Genomic DNA, 21,874 nt, shown 5'->3' on the forward strand with positions numbered 1-21,874 from the left:
ATTATTCTTAAGCTGTATATTCTGACAAAATAAAATAAACTAATACGCAGATCACTGTAGTCTTTATTTGATCTTAAATTTAGATCAGTTGCAAACGTATTTTAATTTCACAAGCTGGTATGACTTCTCTCACTAAGCTGAGTCAGTGTTGATTATTAATGTTCTGCCAGATTCTGTTTTATGGCAGTGGTTGTCCTGTTCGTTCAAACTCTCTCTGATTATCTATGTTTATCTATGATTATTGATTATCTGATTTATTTATGTTTATCTATGATTATTGATTATCTGATTTATTTATGTTTATCTATGATTATTGATTATCTGATTTATTTATGTTCTGCCAGATTCTGTTTTATGGCAGTGGTTGTCCTGTTCGTTCAAACTCTCTCTGATTATCTATGTTTATCTATGATTATTGATTATCTGATTTATTTATGTTCTGCTAGATTTTGTTTTATGGCAGTGGTTGTCCTGTTTGTTTAAACTCTCTTTTTAGTTCCTCCCATTGCTCGGCAGTCATCATTATGTCATCTTCAAATGCGTCAAGACCATTTTCTACAAGAAATTTTATTATTTAAAGCCGGAATTTAAAATTAGAAGATTAACTAGCTCTGTGCTCACATTCATTGAAATTAGTATTTTGCCCTTCCTAAACTACATTGTTTTCCTAATTTTCAAGAAGTAATCGAGTAAAAAATTCGAACAGAAGGTACAGAAATATTTCCTAGTATTTGCTTATCGGATCTAGATAGCAAAGAACAAAAATAATATATAGGTAATATCCTCTATATTCCACCCTATTGTCAACTCCCTCCGTTTATTTTTGCATGAGAACTCATAACTAACCCTAACTAAGCCCTTCTATGGATCATTGCTCGTCACAAGTATACTTAGCAATTGATGTTATAAAGAAATTAATGCTATAATAAAGCGTTCCTGAAATATAGTCAGATCCTGTATTTTGGGAAATATCTCGTATGTTAGGCCTAGAGGTAGATTGCATCAACTGAGGTCCTAGTAACCTTTCACTTTTTAAGGAAAATGCCTGACAAGGAAGACTTTATGTGTGTAATGGCTCCCCAAGTTGTTGTTGTTGTTTTTTTCAGCTAGTTAACCTTTGGGCGATTAACTACTTTATATACTTACTCTGGTTAACTTCAACTTCATCGAGTTCCTCATCCTCTTGTGGGTCTCCTTCTGTTAGAGGAACGCCTTCCTCGTGTTGATCATCTTGTGAGGAGGAAATCACATCAATTGCCCGTCAGCACTTTAACTCTAATTTTTTTTCGTTCTTTGTTTATGTAAGATATTGTAAATTACTTGAATAAAGAAAACTGAAAACTGTAGTGTGAACAGTACACAAAGAAAATATTTAGAAGAAAAATGTTTAGCTATTGAGGAGAAATATATGAATATATATATTTCATGCTATATACCTTCGGAAGTTTGGGAGGTAAAAGAAATATTGAGAGTAATCACGATGTTAATGACTTAACATCAATCTAGCTATCTAGACAGTAGGCTGAATTGAATGTGGAGGTGAAAAAGAATTTTTTTAGAAAAATTTCAAAATTTCCTAAAAGAAACGTATTTAGTATATTTGGTTAATGTTCAGTGCAGTGCATTGTGTTTTTTTTTTTTGTGTATCTGACATTGAGCTAGCTGGTTGACTGACGCAAAATGGACACAACACGAAAGCTTTTAGATATAAAGAACCCAAGCCTTTGGTAGATATTATTTTCGAGTACTGAACGAGTAAGGCTTTCTTTTTATTTATTTCGAGGTCATTTTGTGATTGAACGTGCTTTGAAGTGAATAAATTTTCATCTGAAACTTTATAGCTAAGCTAACTTCGGAGACATTAATTTTTTTGAACAAACAAAAATTTTGTCTACCAGTCATCATGTATATTTATTATTTTTAGTTGAAAAGACTCATTTATAAACTATCACTATACCTTTATCAGGCGGATTGTTTTCTATAAGGCAGTGGTCACTTGAGGAAGCCAGATCAAAAGTATCAGAATGGGAATAACGTTCATGTTTCTGTAGAGCTGTTTCAAACGGATAAATTCATAAATTTTAAATAACACGTTTGAATGAGGACATGGCGGGTGCACCGATTGAATCAGCTGTATTTTCTGAATATGTGTTTTGAGCATTAAACCAATCAGATTTGGTGTAGTAAAGAAAATTTAAATAGTAATAATGGGTTTTACGCAGCATGTTTACTTAACAAGATCATGGACCATGGCTACACGTTTTTCACAAACACGAAAAGATCAGTATTGAAATAACAATAAATGTTCATGTAAATAATAAAGATGGTAGATTTTAAGCTCGGTGATAAATAGTGAAGAATATTATTCTACATGACACGAGCGTGGGACAAAGAAAAAATCTGAGTCCCCGACGGGAATCGAACCCATGGCCTCCCAGATACCGGTTGGGCGCTCTAACCAACTGAGCTACGTGAGACTCGCTGTGAGCTGGGCCATTTACTAGGTTGATATGTGACACGCGTCCTGCATACTGCTAGGATCAGCAATGTCGAAATCATCAAATTTGTTGTAAATAATAAAGATGGTAGATTTTAAGCTCGGTGATAAATAGTGAAGAATATTATTTCACATGACACGAGCATGGGACAAAGAAAAAATCTGAGTCCCCGACGGGAATCGAACCCATGGCCTCCCAGATACCGGTTGGGCGCTCTAACCAACTGAGCTACGTGAGACTCGCTGTGAGCTGGGCCATTTACTAGGTTGATATGTGACACGCGTCCTGCATACTGCTAGGATCAGCAATGTCGAAATCATCAAATTTGTTGTAAATAATAAAGATGGTAGATTTTAAGCTCGGTGATAAATAGTGAAGAATATTATTCCACATGACACGAGCATGGGACAAAGACAAAATCTGAGTCCCCGACGGGAATCGAACCCATGGCCTCCCAGATACCGGTTGGGCGCTCTAACCAACTGAGCTACGTGAGACTCGCTGTGAGCTGGGCCATTTACTAGGTTGATATGTGACACGCGTCCTGCATACTGCTAGGATCAGCAATGTCGAAATCATCAAATTTGTTGTAAATAATAAAGATGGTAGATTTTAAGCTCGGTGATAAATAGTGAAGAATATTATTGTACATGACACGAGCGTGGGACAAAGACAAAATCTGAGTCCCCGACGGGAATCGAACCCATGGCCTCCCAGATACCGGTTGGGCGCTCTAACCAACTGAGTGTCAATATATAACCATGTGATCTAAAAACTTGAGAGCAATTGCCACATTGATATTGATGTTGAAAATTTTATTGATATTGATATCGATCGTTGTCAAATAAAAAAGTTCTTACTTGCGTTTCAGCAACCGTGCAATCTTTTGGCAGAAGCTTTTATGTTTATGAGCTAAATAAATTGGAGGCATTTTTAACGAAACGGCTTTTAATACATGACGTTTAAACGTTTGCGTGAATGTAGTATAACCATTAAGCGGCCTTCACACGACAAACTATTGGCCAACTCGTGTTGGCAAACTCGAGTTGGTGTGTGTGAACGACGCAGCAACGGCAAACACGTTGGCAAACTGTTGGCGACAAAACAGAACTTGTCTCTATTCTGACCATCAGTTTGCCAACTTTTTTGCCGACTGTTGTTGTGTCGTTCACATACACCAACTTGAGTTTGCCAACATGAGTTTGCCAATTTTAGTTTGTCGTGTGAAGGCCGCTTTAGATAAGACGTAGATAAAAACAAATGGAAAATTATTAATTTTAATTTTAAGTTTTTTTAATTATGTATTAATCAGATACGACACGCAACGACGTTTATATAAAATGCAATCGACTCACAATCTTAATTCTTACTTGCCCCCAGTCGTCTTTAATTTTGTGAGCAAATTGTAAGATGCGGACCCCTACTTCTTAAAATTTTCTTCCAAGGGACGATTGGTTATCCGAACAAGTCATCTGACTAGCAATTAACGCTCAGAAAGTAGGTAAATAGTTAAGTAAATACTATCAGAAACATCACGAACATCAGACTTCGTGCTCCGAAGAACGTGTCACAGCTATCAAATGTGGCGGCTTTATTGATGGCTTCGACGGAAATCAAATTTAAGACAAACAGGTCACAATAAGAAGCAATATATTTTGTTTTATAATTGACACTCTACGATCACCGTAGGAAATGAAACTCATAAAAATTTGAAAAAATATATTTTTTGTAGGTAAATAAAAAGGAGGTAAATATGCCTAAAAGGAGAAAACTTTTGATGCGTGCAGGAGTAATCCATTAAAACAAGTGACTGATTTTCACAGTAAAATCCACAACAATGGCGGGCAATGTATAATAGATGACATGAACTATAAATTTATATCAATAATTCAACTGATGTTTTACGTGGGTAAATAATAAACGCTTTATCGGAGACTTTCTAAAGAGCAATACCTGATGGGATATATTGTAAACAACTGAAAATAACATTGGCAACAGGCGCAAACAAGCAGAATCACCTGTGCACCATTACCCTAGCGGTTTGATGCAGAGCCACCAGGCTTGGGAAAAATCCCATTTTTTACTCTGGAAAGACAACGTGTAAAGGAGCTTTTTTGAATGCACTAAAATGACTGTTGGTCTCAGAGTTGTATTTGGTGTGATAGGATCACTTGCCATCATCAACAACACCCTTTTGCTGGTAGTTATTATCCAGAACAGGTCTATGCTGAAGACGCCATACAACACATTGGTGTTAAGCTTGGCCATCACTGACTTAATTTCAGGTTGGTGCAAGGGTTTGCTTTCATCTCTGTATGAACAAACAACATCCGTAAGACATTAGCGGTTCTGTAAAAGTTGTGCTGATCTGATCAGCAAACTGCTCAGGTTTTTAGATACGTTTTACAATAAGAAACGAGGAGATGCAATGCGACTCCATGTTTGATCACAGTTTTAGCTATAAATGCATAGTTTCTAGAAGAGCGTCCCAATTTTATAAAAAAACGAGCGACAAATACAAGGCTTTTGACAGCAGTATTAGAAAAGAAAAGTAAATGTTTGTTTACATTTGTGATCAAAACAATTTTTTATTTCTCTAAAAACCCTTCTTTTTCAAGCTTTTTATTTAAGATCGTACTTCGTTTATCTTTTAAAGAAACCTTTATTTAATACGCTCATATCAAAGTTCTGAGTTGCTACTTCAACTCTTACCGAAATTTCTTTTCGATTCCTAAATCGCATCAATTATTAACGACTGGTGGAGTATCATCGGCTATTCTGTTCTTTTTTTCCATACTTTTGAGCAGAGAAGGGTGCGTATTTCCGATTCTGAATTTATAAAAATGAAAGAAGAAATAGAATGGAAACTAAAGAAAGAAAAAAACCCAAGCACAAAAAACACTGAATAATAACTATTTACCTTTAATTTTTGTCTGTTGATTTTATCGTATTGGAGAGTGAAGGTAGAGCAGACAGTTAAGATTGACATTTGCCAAATGGCAAACATATCAGAATGCAAAGTGCATGTCTTATTCGGAACGGACGCGTTTGATAGGCAATGTTGAACATGTTAAGCAAACTTGTCAATTTTTTTAACAGAAAGCTTTTTTCAACTCATTATTTTATGTGAAAATATTGAAGGACCGCAGCCAGGATACAACATATTATAAAATTTAAAACGATCTCTGGCTTAAAAACTTTAAAAATGCAAGCTTTCGGCTGTTTGAACTACAGCCTTCGACGGGTAAAATGTAAAAAGGTAAAAATATGCAATGTGTGAAGCTGCGAAATAAAAATGCTAATAACTAAGAATATTTGTGAAAAAGAATGTTGTACTGTCCAGGTAGAGGACAGGAATTGTTATCCGCATTGGGAGTTAGCTTCGAATGCCACGCTTCCAATAAAACGCTTCCTTGTTCCTTCCTTGTTCACGCTTCCTTGTTCTTTATGGTACAGCATGGATTTAAAATTAAGCCAAAGAACACCTTGTCCTTAACTGTTTCTTTTTTCTCTTCTTTAAAACTGAAAACTTTTAAATGTCTATTTTACACTCCGCGGGACTATTTTCGCACGTTTCGTCTTTAGCGATTCAGTGGAATTCAGCGGAACTTCAAAATGTGTTTTCGATGTGTGGTGTTGTTAGAAAAGCTTTCTTTCGATAAGATATTTGAAGCAGTAACACAAAAGCTTGCAATCAGGTGTAAATAGTTTTGGTACATAATTTTGTCCAATAACTACTCGAAGTCCTGGCGGATTTCCTCTTAAAGCTATTTAGCAACACTGTGGGTGTGCCAAGTACATGATATAAATGTTTTATTAATCTGTTAAGTTCACGTGAGACATAAAAATTACGCAAAATTTAATTCCTCCAGCTTTGCAGATGCCACGATCTCCAAGGATTTTTATATTTCCATAAATACGCTATTATTTGAAGTTTTAAGATATAGAACATGGCGCGTGACATAATTGAGGGGAATTCGAAAGTTTCTATTCGTGATTGCCTCTGGCCTCGTTAACTAAAAGCGCACGTCCGTTTTCAACGTCATGATAATCGCCACGTTAACAACGTCTGATGTAAATCGAATACCTTAAGGTTACTATTGTTAGCGGCTACTAATTTTAGCGATTTTAGCGAATTGGGCCAAAATCGCTTAATTAAGTACTCGCTAAAATTTGTCTCGGTCAAATTTAATACACGTTAATTTAATACCCCCTCACGCCAGAGGAACACAAAATTAAATACAGTGGCCCCTTTCAACTATATGACAACGTTTGAAGTTAGGGCAACAATTACGAAGGGTTGGGAGAAAGCTGGGATCGCCGGCATCGTGGAAAATATGTCCGATTTCTCTGACGAGGACGACTTTCTAACATTTGCAATTCACTTTGTTTTTTCCGACAATGGTAATGTTTGTTCAATTTTAAGTGACTTTGTTCTATTACTGAACATTTATTTCCATCTTAGCTATATATTAAAATTGTTTTTTTTTTCAGTTTTCGGAAAATCGCTTAATTTAATAGTCGCTAAAAATAATAACCTTAAGGTATACGGTGGTAGCGCGCCGTTATATGACCAAGCTATTATAAAAACAATTGATAAAAATATAGTAGTGAAACTTCTTTTTAATAATTTTTAAATCTATGTTCTTTTTAATTCAAAGGAATTGGTATTTTAATCACCCCTGTGTACGTAATTGGGCCTGACTCAGTCACAGTTCCACCCGGAGATTTTGGTCAGTTTTTCTGCCGAATGATTTTTTCTCAGTACCTCGTGTTTACGCTGGGTATCGTGTCAGTGTACACAGTCACATGCATGGCAATGGACAGATGGCTCGCTGTAGCTCGCCCGACCAAGTACAAAACAACTTTAACGAAGCCGCGAGTTAACATTTGTGTGCTGTGCATCTGGGTGCTTTCGATTCTTTTGAACACTCCGCACCTGTTTGAAATGAAAGCTACAACTGGCCCAGATAACAAAGCGCAGTGTGAGTGGGTTGTTCTCACCCAGGGAACAACAAGAAGAGTTGTTGCTATTTTGGAATTTTGTGGAAAGTTTTTCCTTCCCCTTCTCACGACTACGGTTACCATGGTGAGTCTCAACAATCACGTCAAGTCGTCACCAGCCCTCTTTCAAACGAATAGAGGCAAGGCAGGGCTGCGTTTACTGCGCATGTGCATGTTAACAGCGATCGTGCTTGGAGTGTGTTGGTTTCCTAACCAATTGTATTATATGTTGTTTAAGTATGACATCACTCAACTGGACACGCCCATGCACCATTTCACTGTGGTGCTGTGCATGTTTAACTCGTGCGTCAATCCTTTGATTTACTGCATCAGTAACAAGACATACCGAAGGCACTTTTCACTTGTCTTGTGTCCATGGTACAGGGTAAGGATTGTGGCAATGGAGCAGACTGGAAGTGATCCTGGAAGCGTGGCAAACGAACTAAGAATCTCTAAGGTGAATGGACCGGCTGCAAAAAGCGTTACAAATATCACAAATGCTTAAGTTATCGACATCGATGGACAACAAGACATGACTTTCCAAGAAACAAAAATGGTTATTTTGAAAGTAGTGAGAAACTTTAACTAGCATTTTGTTTGTCAAGTGAGTGGTATATTGAATAGGAGTTCATCAATGTCTGTGACAGTTTTCTTTTTTTTTTCCTGTACGCAATGGCTTTTTCTTTACATGACAAAATGGGAAGGTATGAAAACGCTGATACATTGTTATGGTAGACGCTATTAAAAGTTCCAGTCCAAAACTTACAATTTTTATGTATTTATAAGAGAAACGCTCGTTCGATCGTGTTCTATCAACGAACACAAAGCAATGGAAGAACCGTTGAGATTCGCGAGTTTCCAGTAGATAACTCTAATGTTATCATGGTTATACTATTTAGAATTCGAAATATTTATGCTAGTAAGAAATAAAACATTTTATCTCTAATTTCTCTCCGAAAGCTTTATACATAATAAATGAAATGAAAAAAAATTTTAACTTAGCTGAGAAACCAGTCATGATACACGATTAAATTCTCCCAAGCAGTACCAAGAGACATTATTGAGATCTAAAAGGAGAATTTGTTAATTGATGTCATTGTTTAAAAGGTTCACATACTGAGTTATCCTTCGGGTCATTCACTGAGTTATTTATAGCTTTGGGCGTAGTCGAATGTTTGCAGAAACCGACAAAATCGATTATTGTAAATAAAATGTTCTGTATGAAGTATGTTTAGGATGGAACTGTATGTGGAGTGCACGTGTTTTCACCAATATTATTTTATAAATATCAGTGTCAAAACAGTTGTATTTACTGTAAAATCAGGTATGTGCCGCTGTGGAGGGTATGGTTTTCAAGCAGTTTAGGTTGGGATAGGGTATAGAAATCAGCGAATTTTGGTCTAGAAAAGGGTATCATTTGCCGGAAAACTGATCAGTAGTATGAGGAATTAAGTCCAGAATAGAAATAGAAACTCGGAAGAGAAAAAGGCCTTTTTAAACGTAAATAAAATCATCGTGGCAACGTTGTTGACAGATGGTTTTTCATTGAAAACACAAATATTGATACAGTTCTGAAAACGGCAAGTCTGGGATAGAGTAGCGATTTTCGGGGTTTTGTCCAGTAAAGGGTTGCGAAATCAGCTGAACAGGGTCTAGTATAGGGTAAGGGTTTCAGAGTTTCCCAGTGGCACACCCCCACCCAGAAATATATAGAGTACCCCCGGGAAAATCAGCGGTTCATTATAGAGAAAACATCAAGCTTCTCCTTGAATATGCATGAAAACACAGTGATTACAGATAAACTATTATTCCTAAGCTATATATTCTGACAAAATAAAATAAACTATAACGCAGATCATTGTAGTCTTTATTTGATGTAGAATTTAGATCAGTTGCAAACGTATTCAAATATTTCACAAGTTGGTATGACGTCTCTGACTAAGCTGAGTCAGTATTGATTATTAATGTTCTGCCAGATTCTGTTTTATGGCAGTGGTTGTCCTGTTCGTTCAAACTCTCTCTGATCATCTATGTTTATCTATGATTATTGATTATCTGATTATCTATGTTTATCTATGATTGTTGATTATCTGATTATCTATGTTCTGCCAGATTCTGTTTTATGGCAGTGGTTGTCCTGTTCGTTTAAACTCTCTCTTTAGTTCCTCCCATTGCTCCGCAGTCATCATTATGTCACCTTCAAATGCGTCAAGACCATTTCCTACAATAAATTTTATTATTTAAAGGGAATTATTAGAAGATTATGTAGCGCTAAGTTCACATCCCTTGAAATTATTTCGCCCTCCCTTATAAAATACATTGTTATTCTCTTTTTGTTTTCGAGTAAAGAATTCGAACAAAAGGTATAGGAATCATTTTCTAGTATTTGCTTATTGGATCTAGATCTCAAAGTACAAAAAGATCATTTAGGTAATATCCTTTATATTCCACCCTATCGTCAACTCCTTTCGTTTACTGATTTTGCGTGATGTCTTATAACTTAAAGCTAAGCCATGCTATGGATTATTGCTTGTCACGAGTATACTGTGCAACTGATGTTATAAAGAAAACTTATGCTATAAGAAAGTGTTCCTAAAATATAGTCAGATCCTGTATTTTAGAAAACCTCTCGTATGTTAGGACCTAAGGGTAGATTGCATCAATTGAGGTCCGTTGTAACCTTTCACTTTTTTTCAGGTTAATGCCTGACAAGGGAGGCTTCAAGCAACAATATCTAAGTTGTCCCTTTATAAGGGTTAATGGCACCTAAAGTTGTTGCTTTTTTTAGCTAGTTCACGAATCAGGGGCACCCAACAGACCGTTTCGGTGAATATTTCAGTGTTCGAAAGACCAATAATCGCCTACGATTTTTGTATTAAAGTGTGATGAAAAACTGAAGATTTCTTTAGCTCAAACTTTCGTGACATGGGCAAAGTAACGCCTGTTGTTTTCGGAGATAGAAAAATGTCGTTTTGGGTACAAAAAACGGTCAGCTACGATTTTCGAGAAGGTAACAATGGCGCGTAAATTCGGTTAATTATATTTCGTTCCCTAAATTTTTTGAAGTTTGAAGGTTAAGCTAGCGTATCCGAAAGGTTACGCTTTTCTTAGAATTTGAAAAGAAGTCTTTAAACTGCACAAATAGGACAAGTAAAAACGGTATTCCGACACCTATAGTAAAAATGTCTCGTTGGGTGTCCCTGACAAATTGGAGATTAAGAACTTTACTTACTCTGGTTAACTTTAACTTCATCGAGCTCCTCATCCTCTTGTAGGTCTCCTTCTGTTAGAGGAAGGCCTTCCTCGTGTTGATCATCTTGTGAAGAAGGAAATCACATCAATTGCCTGTCAGCACTTTAACTCTAATTCTATTTCGTTCTTTGTTTGTGTAAGATATTCTGAATTACTTGAATAGCGAAAACTGCACTGTAAACAGTTCCCAAGCTCCAGAAGAAAGTATTTAGCTATCGAGGAGAAAAAATAAAAATATTTATTCCACGCTTTGGGAAGTTTGGGAAGCAAAAGAAATAGTAATCACAATGTTGATGACCTAGCATCAGTCTAGCTATCTAGTCAGTAGGCAGAATTAAGGGTGGAGGTGAAAAAGAATAATCTTAGAAAACATTTCAAATTTCTAAAAGGAGCGTATTAAGTATGTTTGATTAATATTCAGTGCAATGCATTTATCTGACATTGAGCTAGCTGGTTGGCTGACGAGAAATGGACACATAACGAAAGCTTTAAGATATAAAAAACCCAAGCGTTCGGTAGATATTATTTTAAAGCACTAAATGTGTAAGGCATTCTTTTTATTTATTCCGAGGTCATTTCGTCATTGAACGTGCTTTGAAGTGAATAAATTTTCATCTGAAACTTTATAGCTAAGCTAACGTCGGAGACATTTAATTTTTTTGAACAAACATAAATTTTGTCTACCCGTCATCATGCATATTTATTGTTTTTAGTTGATATGACTCATTTACGGAATTATCACTATACCTTTATCGGGGGGATTGTCTTCTAAGGCAGTGGTCAGTTGAGGAAGCCAGATCAAAAGTAGCAGAATTGGAATAACGTTCATGTTTCTGTTAAGATGTTTCCAGAGGATAAGTTCATAAATTTTGAATAACACGTTCGAATGAGGACATTGCGGGTGCACCGATTGAATCAGCTGTTTTTTTCTGGATACTGTGTTTTGAGCATTAAACCAATCAGTTTTGGAGTCAGTTAAAACAATTTAAATAATAATAATGGGTTTCACCCAGCGTGTTTACTTAACAAGACCATGAACCATGGCTACACGTTTTGCACAAACACGAAAAGATCAGTAATAAAATAACAATAATTGTTTATGGTGTTCCTAGTACAATGAAATAATCTTATACCAGTAATTTCCATTGGGAAAACCATATTGAATGAATATTCTCAGCATTGATCATGTATCTGAGTTTGCTGGGAACGTGTTTTTTGTTTCTTAGTTTTTCCCCAAGCCATCTGTGTTTGCGTTCTTCTGATCCACAAATTGCGTGTCGTGGGCTTGAAAGTAGCAGGTTTGGAATAACGTTCATGTTTCTGTAGAGCTTTTTTCATCCAATAATTGCCTTAATTTTAGATACACTTTAGAATGAGGACTTGCCCGGCGCGCCGATTGAGTCAGCTGTATTTTCTAGATTTGTTTTTCAAGCATTAAGCCAATCAGATTTGGTCTAGTTAAAACAATTTAAATAATAATAATGGTTTAACGCAGCGTGTTTACTTAACAAGATCATGGACCATAGCTACGCGTTTTGCACAAACACGAAAAGAGAGGTAATAAAATAACAATTATTGTTTATGTTGTTTCCAATACAACGACGTCAAATATTATACTGGTAATTCGTATTGGGAAAACTTTATTCTCAGTATAGATCATGTATCTGGGTTGATTGGGAACCTGTTTTTCATTTTTTTTAGTCTTTCCCCAACCCATCTGTGTTTGTGTTCTTGTGATAAACAAAGTGCATACCGTGGGCTTGAAAGATACCTCGTTCAAATGTCACTGAAATCGAACACATTTCGACCAATCCGCGAGCAGTTCGTTTTAGGTGTAGATTTGTTCAGCTTTAATTTTTCAGTGACGAGTTATGATTTGATTGGGTGCTGACTGAATTTAACCCAACACCCTGGTAGATGAGCTGCATTTGAGGTCGATCGTTGTCTGAAGTTAACCTAAGTTCCTACGTTCAAGATGAAGTTGCTGTTTTTGCTTGCGTTCACTCTCCTTGCCGTCAACGTTTTCAGTGCTGCCACCGACGAGGAAGAAGATGGTAAGTTTGCTTGATATTTCGTTTTGTATTCTATCCTGACCCCTTCTTTCTTCTCTCTTTTTCCTCTTCCCCCCTGGGGCTTTTTGGGCTTTTTTTTTGCCCCCCCCCTCACCCCTTTTTCCCCCCCGTTTTCGCCCCCCCCCCCCCCCTTTTTCTCCCCCCCAAGCTGGGATTATAACACATTTTTTCAGTTCCTTTCCGTACCAATTCTGCAATTTGTTTTAGTTACAAAAACGACACGGAATCCGCCTCTTCCCAAAATTCACAGAAATTTACAACCTTCGCCAAACAGTTTTATGAACGTTGATCACATGCCCAGTAAGACAGCATAGACACTGATCCTACACACCTCTCGGTTTAGGGACATGTGTTATTTTTACACAATGGATAGCGGTGCGTTTTATAGAGTGAAGGATCAATCTTCAATTCCCCTTTTTTGTATTCATTGATAGCTTTGACTGATTCTGTTAACAATTGTTTAAGATGAGAAAAGAAGAAAGAAGAAGCGAACCGGTTGTTTAGTCACAGAAGGCTCGAGTATACTGCGCGTCAGTGAAACCTATCGTTTTACCAAATTTACTGTTCATAATTAACGTAAACGATTTTGATTGTTGATAAAACCTAATATACGAAAGATGTGCTTTTCTCCTTTAGGAAAGCTGAGTGAATGGCTACAACCATTTAACAGTTATGTGACTGAATCAATTTTCGTAACCGTCGCGCACTTTTCTTCGATTTTGATGCACATTACGACTGGGATTAAAAACTCAAAAAATCATATAGTTAGATAAAGTTAATGGCTGTATTCGTGCCGTGGAAAACACAGTTTGGGTTGTTTAATGAAATGTATGAACAGGTGCCATCAAGCAAAAAGGTTTTGAGAATGATAGACAGCTGTGTCAACAAAAACTTGTTAAAAATCGAACAGTTATTTTGATTCTTAAAAGTCTCGGTAAACTTTTCCTAAAAGCTTGATCAAATAATTTTGATTTTGTTCTACCGAACAAGCTTTTAACTCTCGTAAACACGTTCGGCTTTAACTTTTCAAGTCTCATTGCGTGATGAAATTGCCTGGTTAACGTAAAATTTTCTGACTCTTAGGTTCTAATTTTGCATTTTCTGTAGTATGGGTATATAAGATATCAACTTAAAACATTTTATCTGCGTTTAGTTTATTTACCATGATTTGCTGTGCTTTTAAAACGCAAACTTATATTGATTTAATATAATGGAGTGCCTATGGAAAAATAAACAATGATTAAAATCTAATATTTGTAGAATTCGGATGAAAAATAGAAAGCTTTTAACTTCAATGTTTTTGCTAGATTTCAAAATTATCAAACGTTACAAAAATAATATATTACGTGAATAAATAAATTGGCAACGAATAAATATAAACCATACCTTACCCGCAGAATGGATGGCTCAAAATGAATGTATTCCGTCAAACAGCAAGTGGAGAAAACGCTGTTTTATCAATTTGAGTTTGATTGGAGCTAAAAACTGACCACCATTTAAGATATAAAAATTACGAAAGTTTTGTGATGGATATTCATTTGCGAGATTAAATAATATTGTTCTCTTTGGTAATGGCAGTTAATCCACCGTTCAGACGTCTTATTCGAATTATATATTTGAATTTTGGTAAAAGAACTGTTTAACGGGATTCAGCTGCAAGTATGATTAAAATTTACACTTTACGCCTAGCAGACTGTTACAAGTGTGCACTTCTTTGCTTAAGATTGAAATAAATGGATAGCGCATTGTATGATATTCTTTAGAAACAAAACCAAGACAATGTCTTTGAATAAAATTCATTTTCTTTTCTTTTCTTTTTTCTTTTTGCATTGCTGGATGTTTTAGTTTCATTGGAAAATCATTTCAAACGTGGGTTTAATCGTTCTGGATTGGTCTATTTTTCATGCTGTTATTGGGTCGTGTTGTACCATGTACCAATGAACAGATCCTTGGAGGAAACTATCGCATGTTTTTTAGTTTTTGTCCTTTCAGTTCGAAACTAATTCAGACGCAAAAAAAAAGTCGCAGGTATGGACAAACGTTCCCACAACAAAAGCGTCAATTGAAAATTAAAGCGTCCCAAAAAAAACATTTCCAAGACCATTTTGGCCTCAGAGTATTATGACCAAATGTTGAGTTTATAGCTGAATGTGTCGTTGGGCACAGCCAAAGTTTGAACGTCTTTTCAGTTACGTTCTATAGTCAAGTTTATCTTTAATTGAAAAGGACAATTTCCTTCTATATAAATCTGAATAATGGACCAAAAGCAATCTGAAACGGGTAAAATTCTGCTTGAGAAGGGATCTCAGTTAGGTATTTTTGCTTAAATGTCGACACTTCGTACAATGTATCACACGCCCTTAACTGCAAGGATTTTCTTTGCTCTCAATAGCACTCTTAAAAGAACTTTTGGAGAAAGAAAAGGAAGCCGCAGATGAACCCGAGACGGAGAAAGGTCAGAGTGTTTACGATGGCATTTTTTTCATCATTATTTCCCTGCTGAAATAAAACCTTTTTATACAGTATTATTTATATTTTTGTCGTTGTTTTTGTTCGGCCACACAGAGGAAGGCGAGTTTGAGCGGGACGAAGAGAATGAAACCGAAGACGAAGATGCGAAGACTGAGCCGATTGAAAACGACGAGCCCGAATGTAAATATGTTTTATTAATCAAACTAATGTCATGATTACAGTAATATTTTATTACGAAACGACTGATAAGTGAGGCATTTTTACTTGGTATATTAAACATTTTCAATCAATACTTTAAACAATATTGACATCGTCTGTATTTTATATCAAAAATAATTGAATTGCAACAAAACGCTGCTTCCTTTTGCAAATTATACACAGATCATACTACTATTTTTGAAGAGGTTTAAAAACGTTTAGATCAGCTTTTAATTTTTTTTTCCTTCAATTGTTTTTTAGTAATGGACGCAGAGAAAGTTCCTTTTGACCCCGAGGAAACTTTTGACGACGAAGAAGAAATGAAAGAAGTTGAAATCAAAGAGTAATCAGGTCCTCTAAACTTTAATAAAAGGAAATCCGATCTGTTATATTAAAAGTTGACTTTGTCACCGTATGATTAACAATGGGACTTCTTTAGTCTCTTTGAAATAAAGTAGAATAAATCTGAGTATTCTGCCTCGTGTCTTGACTATCATCCCCCTGCCTCCCTTCTCTGTACGTTATGAGTATAATGTAAAAAATGGAAAAATCGATACAAACTTCAAAGTTATGAAGTGAGTTTTGCTCACATAATTTTTCATGAAATCTTTGATCAAAAACCTTAATTTTTTCGGCTATTGGTGCACCTTTCATAGCAAAGCTATAAGCCGGTCATATCGAAAATAATTCGACACTGTACTACCCATATACCCCATCAATGTTTTTATTTGCGCATTTAAATTAAAATTCTCAATATGCGCCTACATGATTAAAATAGTAAAGTTTTACTGAAGAGCTTGACCTGAATATGATCACACACACAAACAAAACGAGGATTACTATCATGTACTTTTGATGGCCGTGTGAAGGATGAAAGGTACACATTATACGATGCATAGTTTGGCTTCATTTGCGCATCCTTGTGAGAGTTTCTTTGTGTACCCCTTCTGTGGGAGGTATTTATATACGAATTTCTGAGGCACTACGTGAATGATACCCGTCGTTCCTTGAGATATTTGTCATCCGAGGGATAGTATGCGCATGAACCGGTACCATGGTACTGCTGCTCATCCTGTGAGCCCGCTTATCTTCAGATGTAGCAGATGGGGCCTCTGGTATACTATACCCTGACTTCCAAGGACAAATAAATCCAACAAAATACTTCCTGTAAAATGGATTGGTTACACAATAAATGAATGGGTTTAAGGTGGAATTTCCCATGCACATCACCACAGTCACTTGATGCGCCGCTGTGTCCATCTGAGTGATGTCAAACTTGAACAACAGGTAATAAACTTGATTAGGAAACCAACAAATCGCCAGAACCACTGCAATGATTGCACACATGCGCAAAAGACGTACACCGGCTTTGCCTTTATTTGTTTGAAAGAGTGCTGGTGAATCTTTTACTTTCACCCAGAGGCTCAGAAAAGACAAACATGTGATAATAAGTGGTATCAAAAACTTTCCAAGAAACTCAACCAAAGCAACTGCTTTTCTGATATTGCCTTCGGTGAGGGACACCCACACGCAATGGTTATCAGGCGCCAGTTTCATCTCAAAAAGGTGAGGAGCGTTAAATAAAAAAGACACGAGCCATACCGCTAGCACCATGACATATATTCTGTAACTTTTGAAACCTGCTCTGTACTGCGCAGGTTTAGCGACTGCAAACCATCGCTCAAGAGATAAACACGTGATTGTATAGACTGAAACAATGCCAAGTGTAAACACAAGATAGTATGACACTACTATTCGGCAAAACAGCTCTCCTGCTAGGCCTCCTGGGATTGGAAAGTTCTTTGTTCCTATGATATATGCTGGTGTCAGAATTAGGCCAATACCTATGAAAATAAAAACAAATGATATGTTAGATTCTATTTAAGATAAATATTGGATTAATTCTTGTTATCTTTGTATCGAAATGCGATTTCAGGAATTACTGCTATGTATCAATGTTTAGCACATCTGATAAAAACTGCAATGATATGGATGTTAACGTTGAGTGTTTTGCCGGATGCTGTCTTACAAAAATAGCCAAAAAGATGAAATAGTGTTAGTATAGGATTTTGTGCGTAGAGTTTATCCCTTTTAAAAGAGCAATGCCACGGTATTTCAAGTCCGCATTTTTCTGATCAGTTTCGAATTAAAGGAAACCTCATAATAACAGTTTTCAAACGTAAAAATACCAAAGGGGTAATAAAACCCCAAGAATAAACAAGGATAGTTTCGACTGCCAAAGAGTGAGACAGATTGCGAATGACAAACTTGAAAAAATTTGGCAATTTTTTCAAGTTAGTTGTCCGTGACCTAGCTCCTTTAAGAAAAGCAAGAAATTAGGGAAGCGAGTAGAATACGTGAGACAACAAGCATGCAAGGTTAAAAATATGGAGGAAATGGCAGCATTATAAAAACACGAAATTCATAAAACTTGTATTGCCCAACTTTTTGTCTGATTGGTCTTTCTTAGCTGCCAGAGTCTCTCAGTATTAATAAGTCAGTCATCGTAGTTTTATCAAAACAGCACTCAGGGCAGATCGACCGACTGATGATATATCATTTCCTGAATATCCAATATAATGGACTCAAACCTTAGGTTATTATAATTTCTTAATCTAATTGATCTTGGGGACTATTTTGCTTGACGTCACACAAAAGATTAAAAAAAAATAGACAAAAACCTCAAATAAATCGTACATATCAATTTAAAAAAAAATAAAAAGCTAGCATTAGTTTTACTCAAAAGTGCTAATTTGAATGTCCTCACATCAACAAACTTGTAAGTTACAACCACATAATTGACTCGAAGTTTGTCTGTGGGGGGTGATGGAGTCAAAGAGCCAAAATATGTGTGTGAAAAAAAAAATGAAATCAGAAAAACAAATAGGAACGCATTAACATCAACCCAACTGGGCCAACCTTGTTATTGCGTACCAAGGTAAACATTGGCACAGCCAAACAGGATCGTGCTATTAGACCTATTATCTTTGGGCTCATTTCGCTATTTATTTCGTTGAAGATCTGCTTTTACGCGGCTTGCTTTAATCAAATGAAAGTGAAAAATTTAAATATTGGCAGTAATAATTTCGTGCAAGCAACTAAAGATGATTGATTTTAGTGTATTGTTTTTATTCCCGCCTAAAGATCTTATCAAAACACTCTCACACAATGATTGCGAGCCAAGCAAACGCTTCAACGGGTCTTGGTGGCGCTAATTTGTAGCTTTCAATATTCATTCATTGTGTTTATTCGGAAATTGAAGTACCAGTAATAGTTAAAGGTTGAGATCACAACCAAACATACACAGGACGAGACAAGGCATAAAATAAAACTTGTCTTGTTGAACGCCACATGTATCTTGTATCTTAAGGCAAATAAGACGTTAATTTCTACGACATGTCGGGCCAACCTTATAATAAGCCAAACTGATAACGAAAATAAATAATAGAATAAATTAACTCGTGTCAAAGTTTTCTTCAAGATAGTACTAAACTTTTTTAATTTAACGGAACTGTGTCACGGATTTTAGCCAAATTTAGGCATGGGAAATCAAATTCGGTGAAATATAAAAAATAACCTCTTAAAACAGTGAAGGAGCATTTTAATAACACAGCAAATACAAAAGTAGGTACGGATGGGCAAAAGTGACGAAGATTGAAACAAATTGCAATATTCGGTTTCTGAAATATTTTTGGGCGTAATAGTTTTCAAAGTTAATCTCTTCAAAAAGTAAGTTTCATAGCGGGTATTTGGCAAAACACAATAAAACTCAGGCGTGGGACAGGTTACCTGTTGTCATGTCAGTCACAGCCAGGCTTAAGATCAACACATTGTATGAGCTTCGTAAGAGAGATCGATTGCGGAGCAGCACCAAGATTAAAAGACTATTGCTACAAATGGAAAGAACAGCTATGATTCCCATAGACACTCGTAACGCCAGGTTCAGCTCGCTCGAATCTTGATCCATGTCCAGGTCAGATCCGGCGGTAGAAGAGTTGGAGGTCATGTTGTATTAACTGTATCAAAAGAACAGAATATAAAATAATTTATCAAAATATCCTGATTGAAAGTTTAAAGAACGCTTACATTACCTTGTATATCCGTGCATACAGCTAGCTTTTATTCAGCCTACCTGCAAACCCTTAGAAGTTTGGTTAAAATTGAAAATGAAATATATACGTATTTTTTATGCGATTGATTGGATAGGACGAATAGGTTGAATTGATAGTTTCTTACTTATTTTAAAGAGCACATGTAGCATGCAAGGCACTCGTTATTAGAATATTACACTCTTGTTAGAAATAAGGTGAAGGAATATTTATTAAAATATCAATTTTCGATACTTTAACTAAAACGGCTCTGAACCACTAAAGTAACAATGAATTATTAAATCAAAAGATTCTTCGCTGGATCTCGGAAGAAGCATATTTATTAAGCAATGATAAAAAAAACTATTCCTATTTTGTATTTGTAACGCCTACCTGTGTTCTCTAATCCACTATTTCAGCTATTTTGTAGTCGTTTCTTTCGGCGATTGTTAATTTTCTGGGCTTTAAGTCGTATCTGCGACGGCGGAAATGCCGGCTAAAAACCTATATTAGATTCTTGACGTTACCTGCCAATCAAGCGATTTTTACTTCTATGAATTAATCTGAACGGAAAACCACAATTTCGGTCTCGGTTCCTGAAAGCTTAGCCTTCGTATAAATATTGGGAGCAATAAGTATGAGTTTGCACGATTTGCTAACAGCTCCTTTATAGATTTGGATCCTCATGAACATAATATAAAAGCACTCTAAACCCTAAGCAATAAGAGTTGCCTTAATAAAAACAACCCAAAATAACCAAGACGTGAGATTATGGCAAGAGAACTGTCATCAACATATTTTGGGCAATTTACATCCCAAAAGTAGAAAGCGAAATAATCTACTAGGTTCCTCATCTCACTATATTTTCTTGACTTACAAAAAAGGATCATCCCATACAATAAACGTGTAATTCATCAGGTAATAGACAATAACTTAAACTAATACTTGAAATTTTTGTGGCTGGTAATTACTATTAATTGTAACACAACAATATCACAAATTTTTTTTTAAATCGGCAGCGTTTTAATTAGATATCAAAGTTTAAATTAGCATTTTATGTATAGGAGTGCCTGAGAAAGTCGAATTTGTGTTCCTTCCCTACCAAAACAAACAATATACCAATATTTTAATTAAGCGTTGTAAATTACCCAGTATGTTAATTCCGTAAACGAAACCAAAATATCAACTTACGAAAATCAAACTAAGAATTGATCGAGTTGTTTCAATGTGTTTTTCCATATCTTTTATTGGTAGCTAAAACTACAAACGTAGACAAAAGTAGTTGACACATTGACTTCGCTTTGCAGATTTTATGGCAAATTTACCACTAGTTATTAAATTTCATCACACTCTGCTTAAATACCCCCCTCCCCCCATCCACTGTTGTATGATTGTAGCAAAGGGATCCCAAAAACAAACCTTAACATTGATAGGGGGAGGGGGGTTAAAAAAGTGGGGCGAAAGGGTAAAATTAGACCAAATTACTATAAAATAGGGCCTAAAATGACAATGTGTCAACAGTTTTGTCACTTATTGTAGGTTAGCTTTATGGAAGGGTATACAATGCGTCGTTAACATCCAAGTTAATTATTGGTGTTTTTACAGGATATTTCAACCGTATTTCGCAGTTGCAGTTGCATGCATGGTCAGCATGACTTGTTTTTGCGTTTCTGTTTCTTGTCAATCTGACAAGAAATTTAACTGGTACTTTTTTCCTGCTCTCGATTACTAAGGAATTATTGAAAGAAATCAAATTAAATTGAAAAGTCAAGTTTGCATGTCCTAAAATTAATATTGTACCAAATTAATCAGCCATCTTTATTTGGCATCGCATACCCCTTTCTTACAAATGACGTCAAATATATTGCCTCTTATTGACCTCGGAGCACGCCAAACCAAGTTCAACAAAAATATAGCCAGCTTGGAAACTTTTAATATTTATTTATACACCAAAACTAGTTTCTTAGGTAATCAATATACTGTCTCACAAGCTTAGTTTAGTCATATCCTTGGGAAAACCAAGGATCAGTACATATTTCGTTAGGTAAGTGAAAGCCACTCGAAAACCGCGTAAATCCGGCCACAACTCTTCTTGTGTTCCACCAACATCTGTATCGTGCGTGGTTTGTTTTTCATGCACACCCATATAAATGTATATTGGTATTTCTTTAAAGGAAATGAAAACTTCGAGCTACTCTGAGCTATATGAGACTTTCGACACATCTGACCAAGGCTATTCAAGTCAAACGTTGCAGCACAGAATATATTCAAAATTAAGTTGATTGCTAGC

General features: G+C 35.9%; 3 protein-coding genes and 1 long non-coding RNA gene across 5 annotated transcripts; 2 read left to right on the plus strand and 2 right to left on the minus strand.

Annotated features, from left to right (window-relative positions):
* Positions 1–46: 46 nt before the first annotated feature.
* LOC144638069 (uncharacterized) lies at positions 47–11,812 on the minus strand. Of its 2 annotated transcripts, none has more exons than XR_013567880.1 (3): positions 11,502–11,812; positions 1,147–1,230; positions 47–555 (listed from the first exon to the last, which is right to left on the minus strand). It is a non-coding gene; the product is annotated as an uncharacterized LOC144638069 (long non-coding RNA). The 2 variants fall into 2 exon arrangements; XR_013567879.1 differs by lacking the exons at positions 47–555; positions 1,147–1,230 and adding exons at positions 9,321–9,723; positions 10,735–10,818 and having other exon boundaries at positions 11,502–11,798.
* On the plus strand, positions 4,515–8,730 carry LOC144638066 (allatostatin-A receptor-like). Its single transcript, XM_078497168.1, has 2 exons — positions 4,515–4,783; positions 7,160–8,730. The coding sequence occupies exons 1-2, from the start codon at positions 4,627–4,629 to the stop codon at positions 8,005–8,007; spliced, it is 1,005 nt and encodes a 334-aa protein (XP_078353294.1). The 5' UTR covers positions 4,515–4,626; the 3' UTR covers positions 8,008–8,730.
* Positions 11,813–12,652: 840 nt separating the features above from the next.
* Positions 12,653–15,965, plus strand: LOC144638072 (uncharacterized). Its single transcript, XM_078497172.1, has 4 exons — positions 12,653–12,808; positions 15,219–15,281; positions 15,392–15,478; positions 15,758–15,965. Exons 1-4 carry the CDS (start codon positions 12,730–12,732, stop codon positions 15,841–15,843), a joined length of 315 nt encoding a protein of 104 aa, XP_078353298.1. The 5' UTR covers positions 12,653–12,729; the 3' UTR covers positions 15,844–15,965.
* On the minus strand, positions 15,960–20,165 carry LOC144638071 (galanin receptor 2b-like). The gene is made up of 3 exons (XM_078497171.1): positions 19,978–20,165; positions 19,286–19,512; positions 15,960–17,340 (listed from the first exon to the last, which is right to left on the minus strand). Exons 2-3 carry the CDS (start codon positions 19,500–19,502, stop codon positions 16,457–16,459), a joined length of 1,101 nt encoding a protein of 366 aa, XP_078353297.1. The 5' UTR covers positions 19,503–19,512; positions 19,978–20,165; the 3' UTR covers positions 15,960–16,456.
* Positions 20,166–21,874: the final 1,709 nt, after the last annotated feature.

The sequence above is a fragment of the Oculina patagonica genome, chromosome 14, assembly GCF_052425735.1.
Source record: "Oculina patagonica isolate OP01 chromosome 14, crgOcupat, whole genome shotgun sequence".
NCBI classification, from domain to species: Eukaryota; Metazoa; Cnidaria; class Anthozoa; order Scleractinia; family Oculinidae; genus Oculina; species Oculina patagonica.

Coding starts and splice junctions, on each gene's coding strand:
- LOC144638072 (XM_078497172.1), top strand. CDS start 12,730: ATGAAGTTGCTGTTTTTGCTTGCGTTCACTCTCCTTGCCGTCAACGTT. Junction 12,809..15,218: donor CACCGACGAGGAAGAAGATG/GTAAGTTTGCTT, acceptor TGCTCTCAATAG/CACTCTTAAAAGAACTTTTG. Junction 15,479..15,757: donor TGAAAACGACGAGCCCGAAT/GTAAATATGTTT, acceptor ATTGTTTTTTAG/TAATGGACGCAGAGAAAGTT.
- LOC144638066 (XM_078497168.1), top strand. CDS start 4,627: ATGACTGTTGGTCTCAGAGTTGTATTTGGTGTGATAGGATCACTTGCC. Junction 4,784..7,159: donor CATCACTGACTTAATTTCAG/GTTGGTGCAAGG, acceptor TTTAATTCAAAG/GAATTGGTATTTTAATCACC.
- LOC144638071 (XM_078497171.1), bottom strand. CDS start 19,502: ATGACCTCCAACTCTTCTACCGCCGGATCTGACCTGGACATGGATCAA. Junction 17,341..19,285: donor TGTGACTGACATGACAACAG/GTAACCTGTCCC, acceptor TTATTTTCATAG/GTATTGGCCTAATTCTGACA.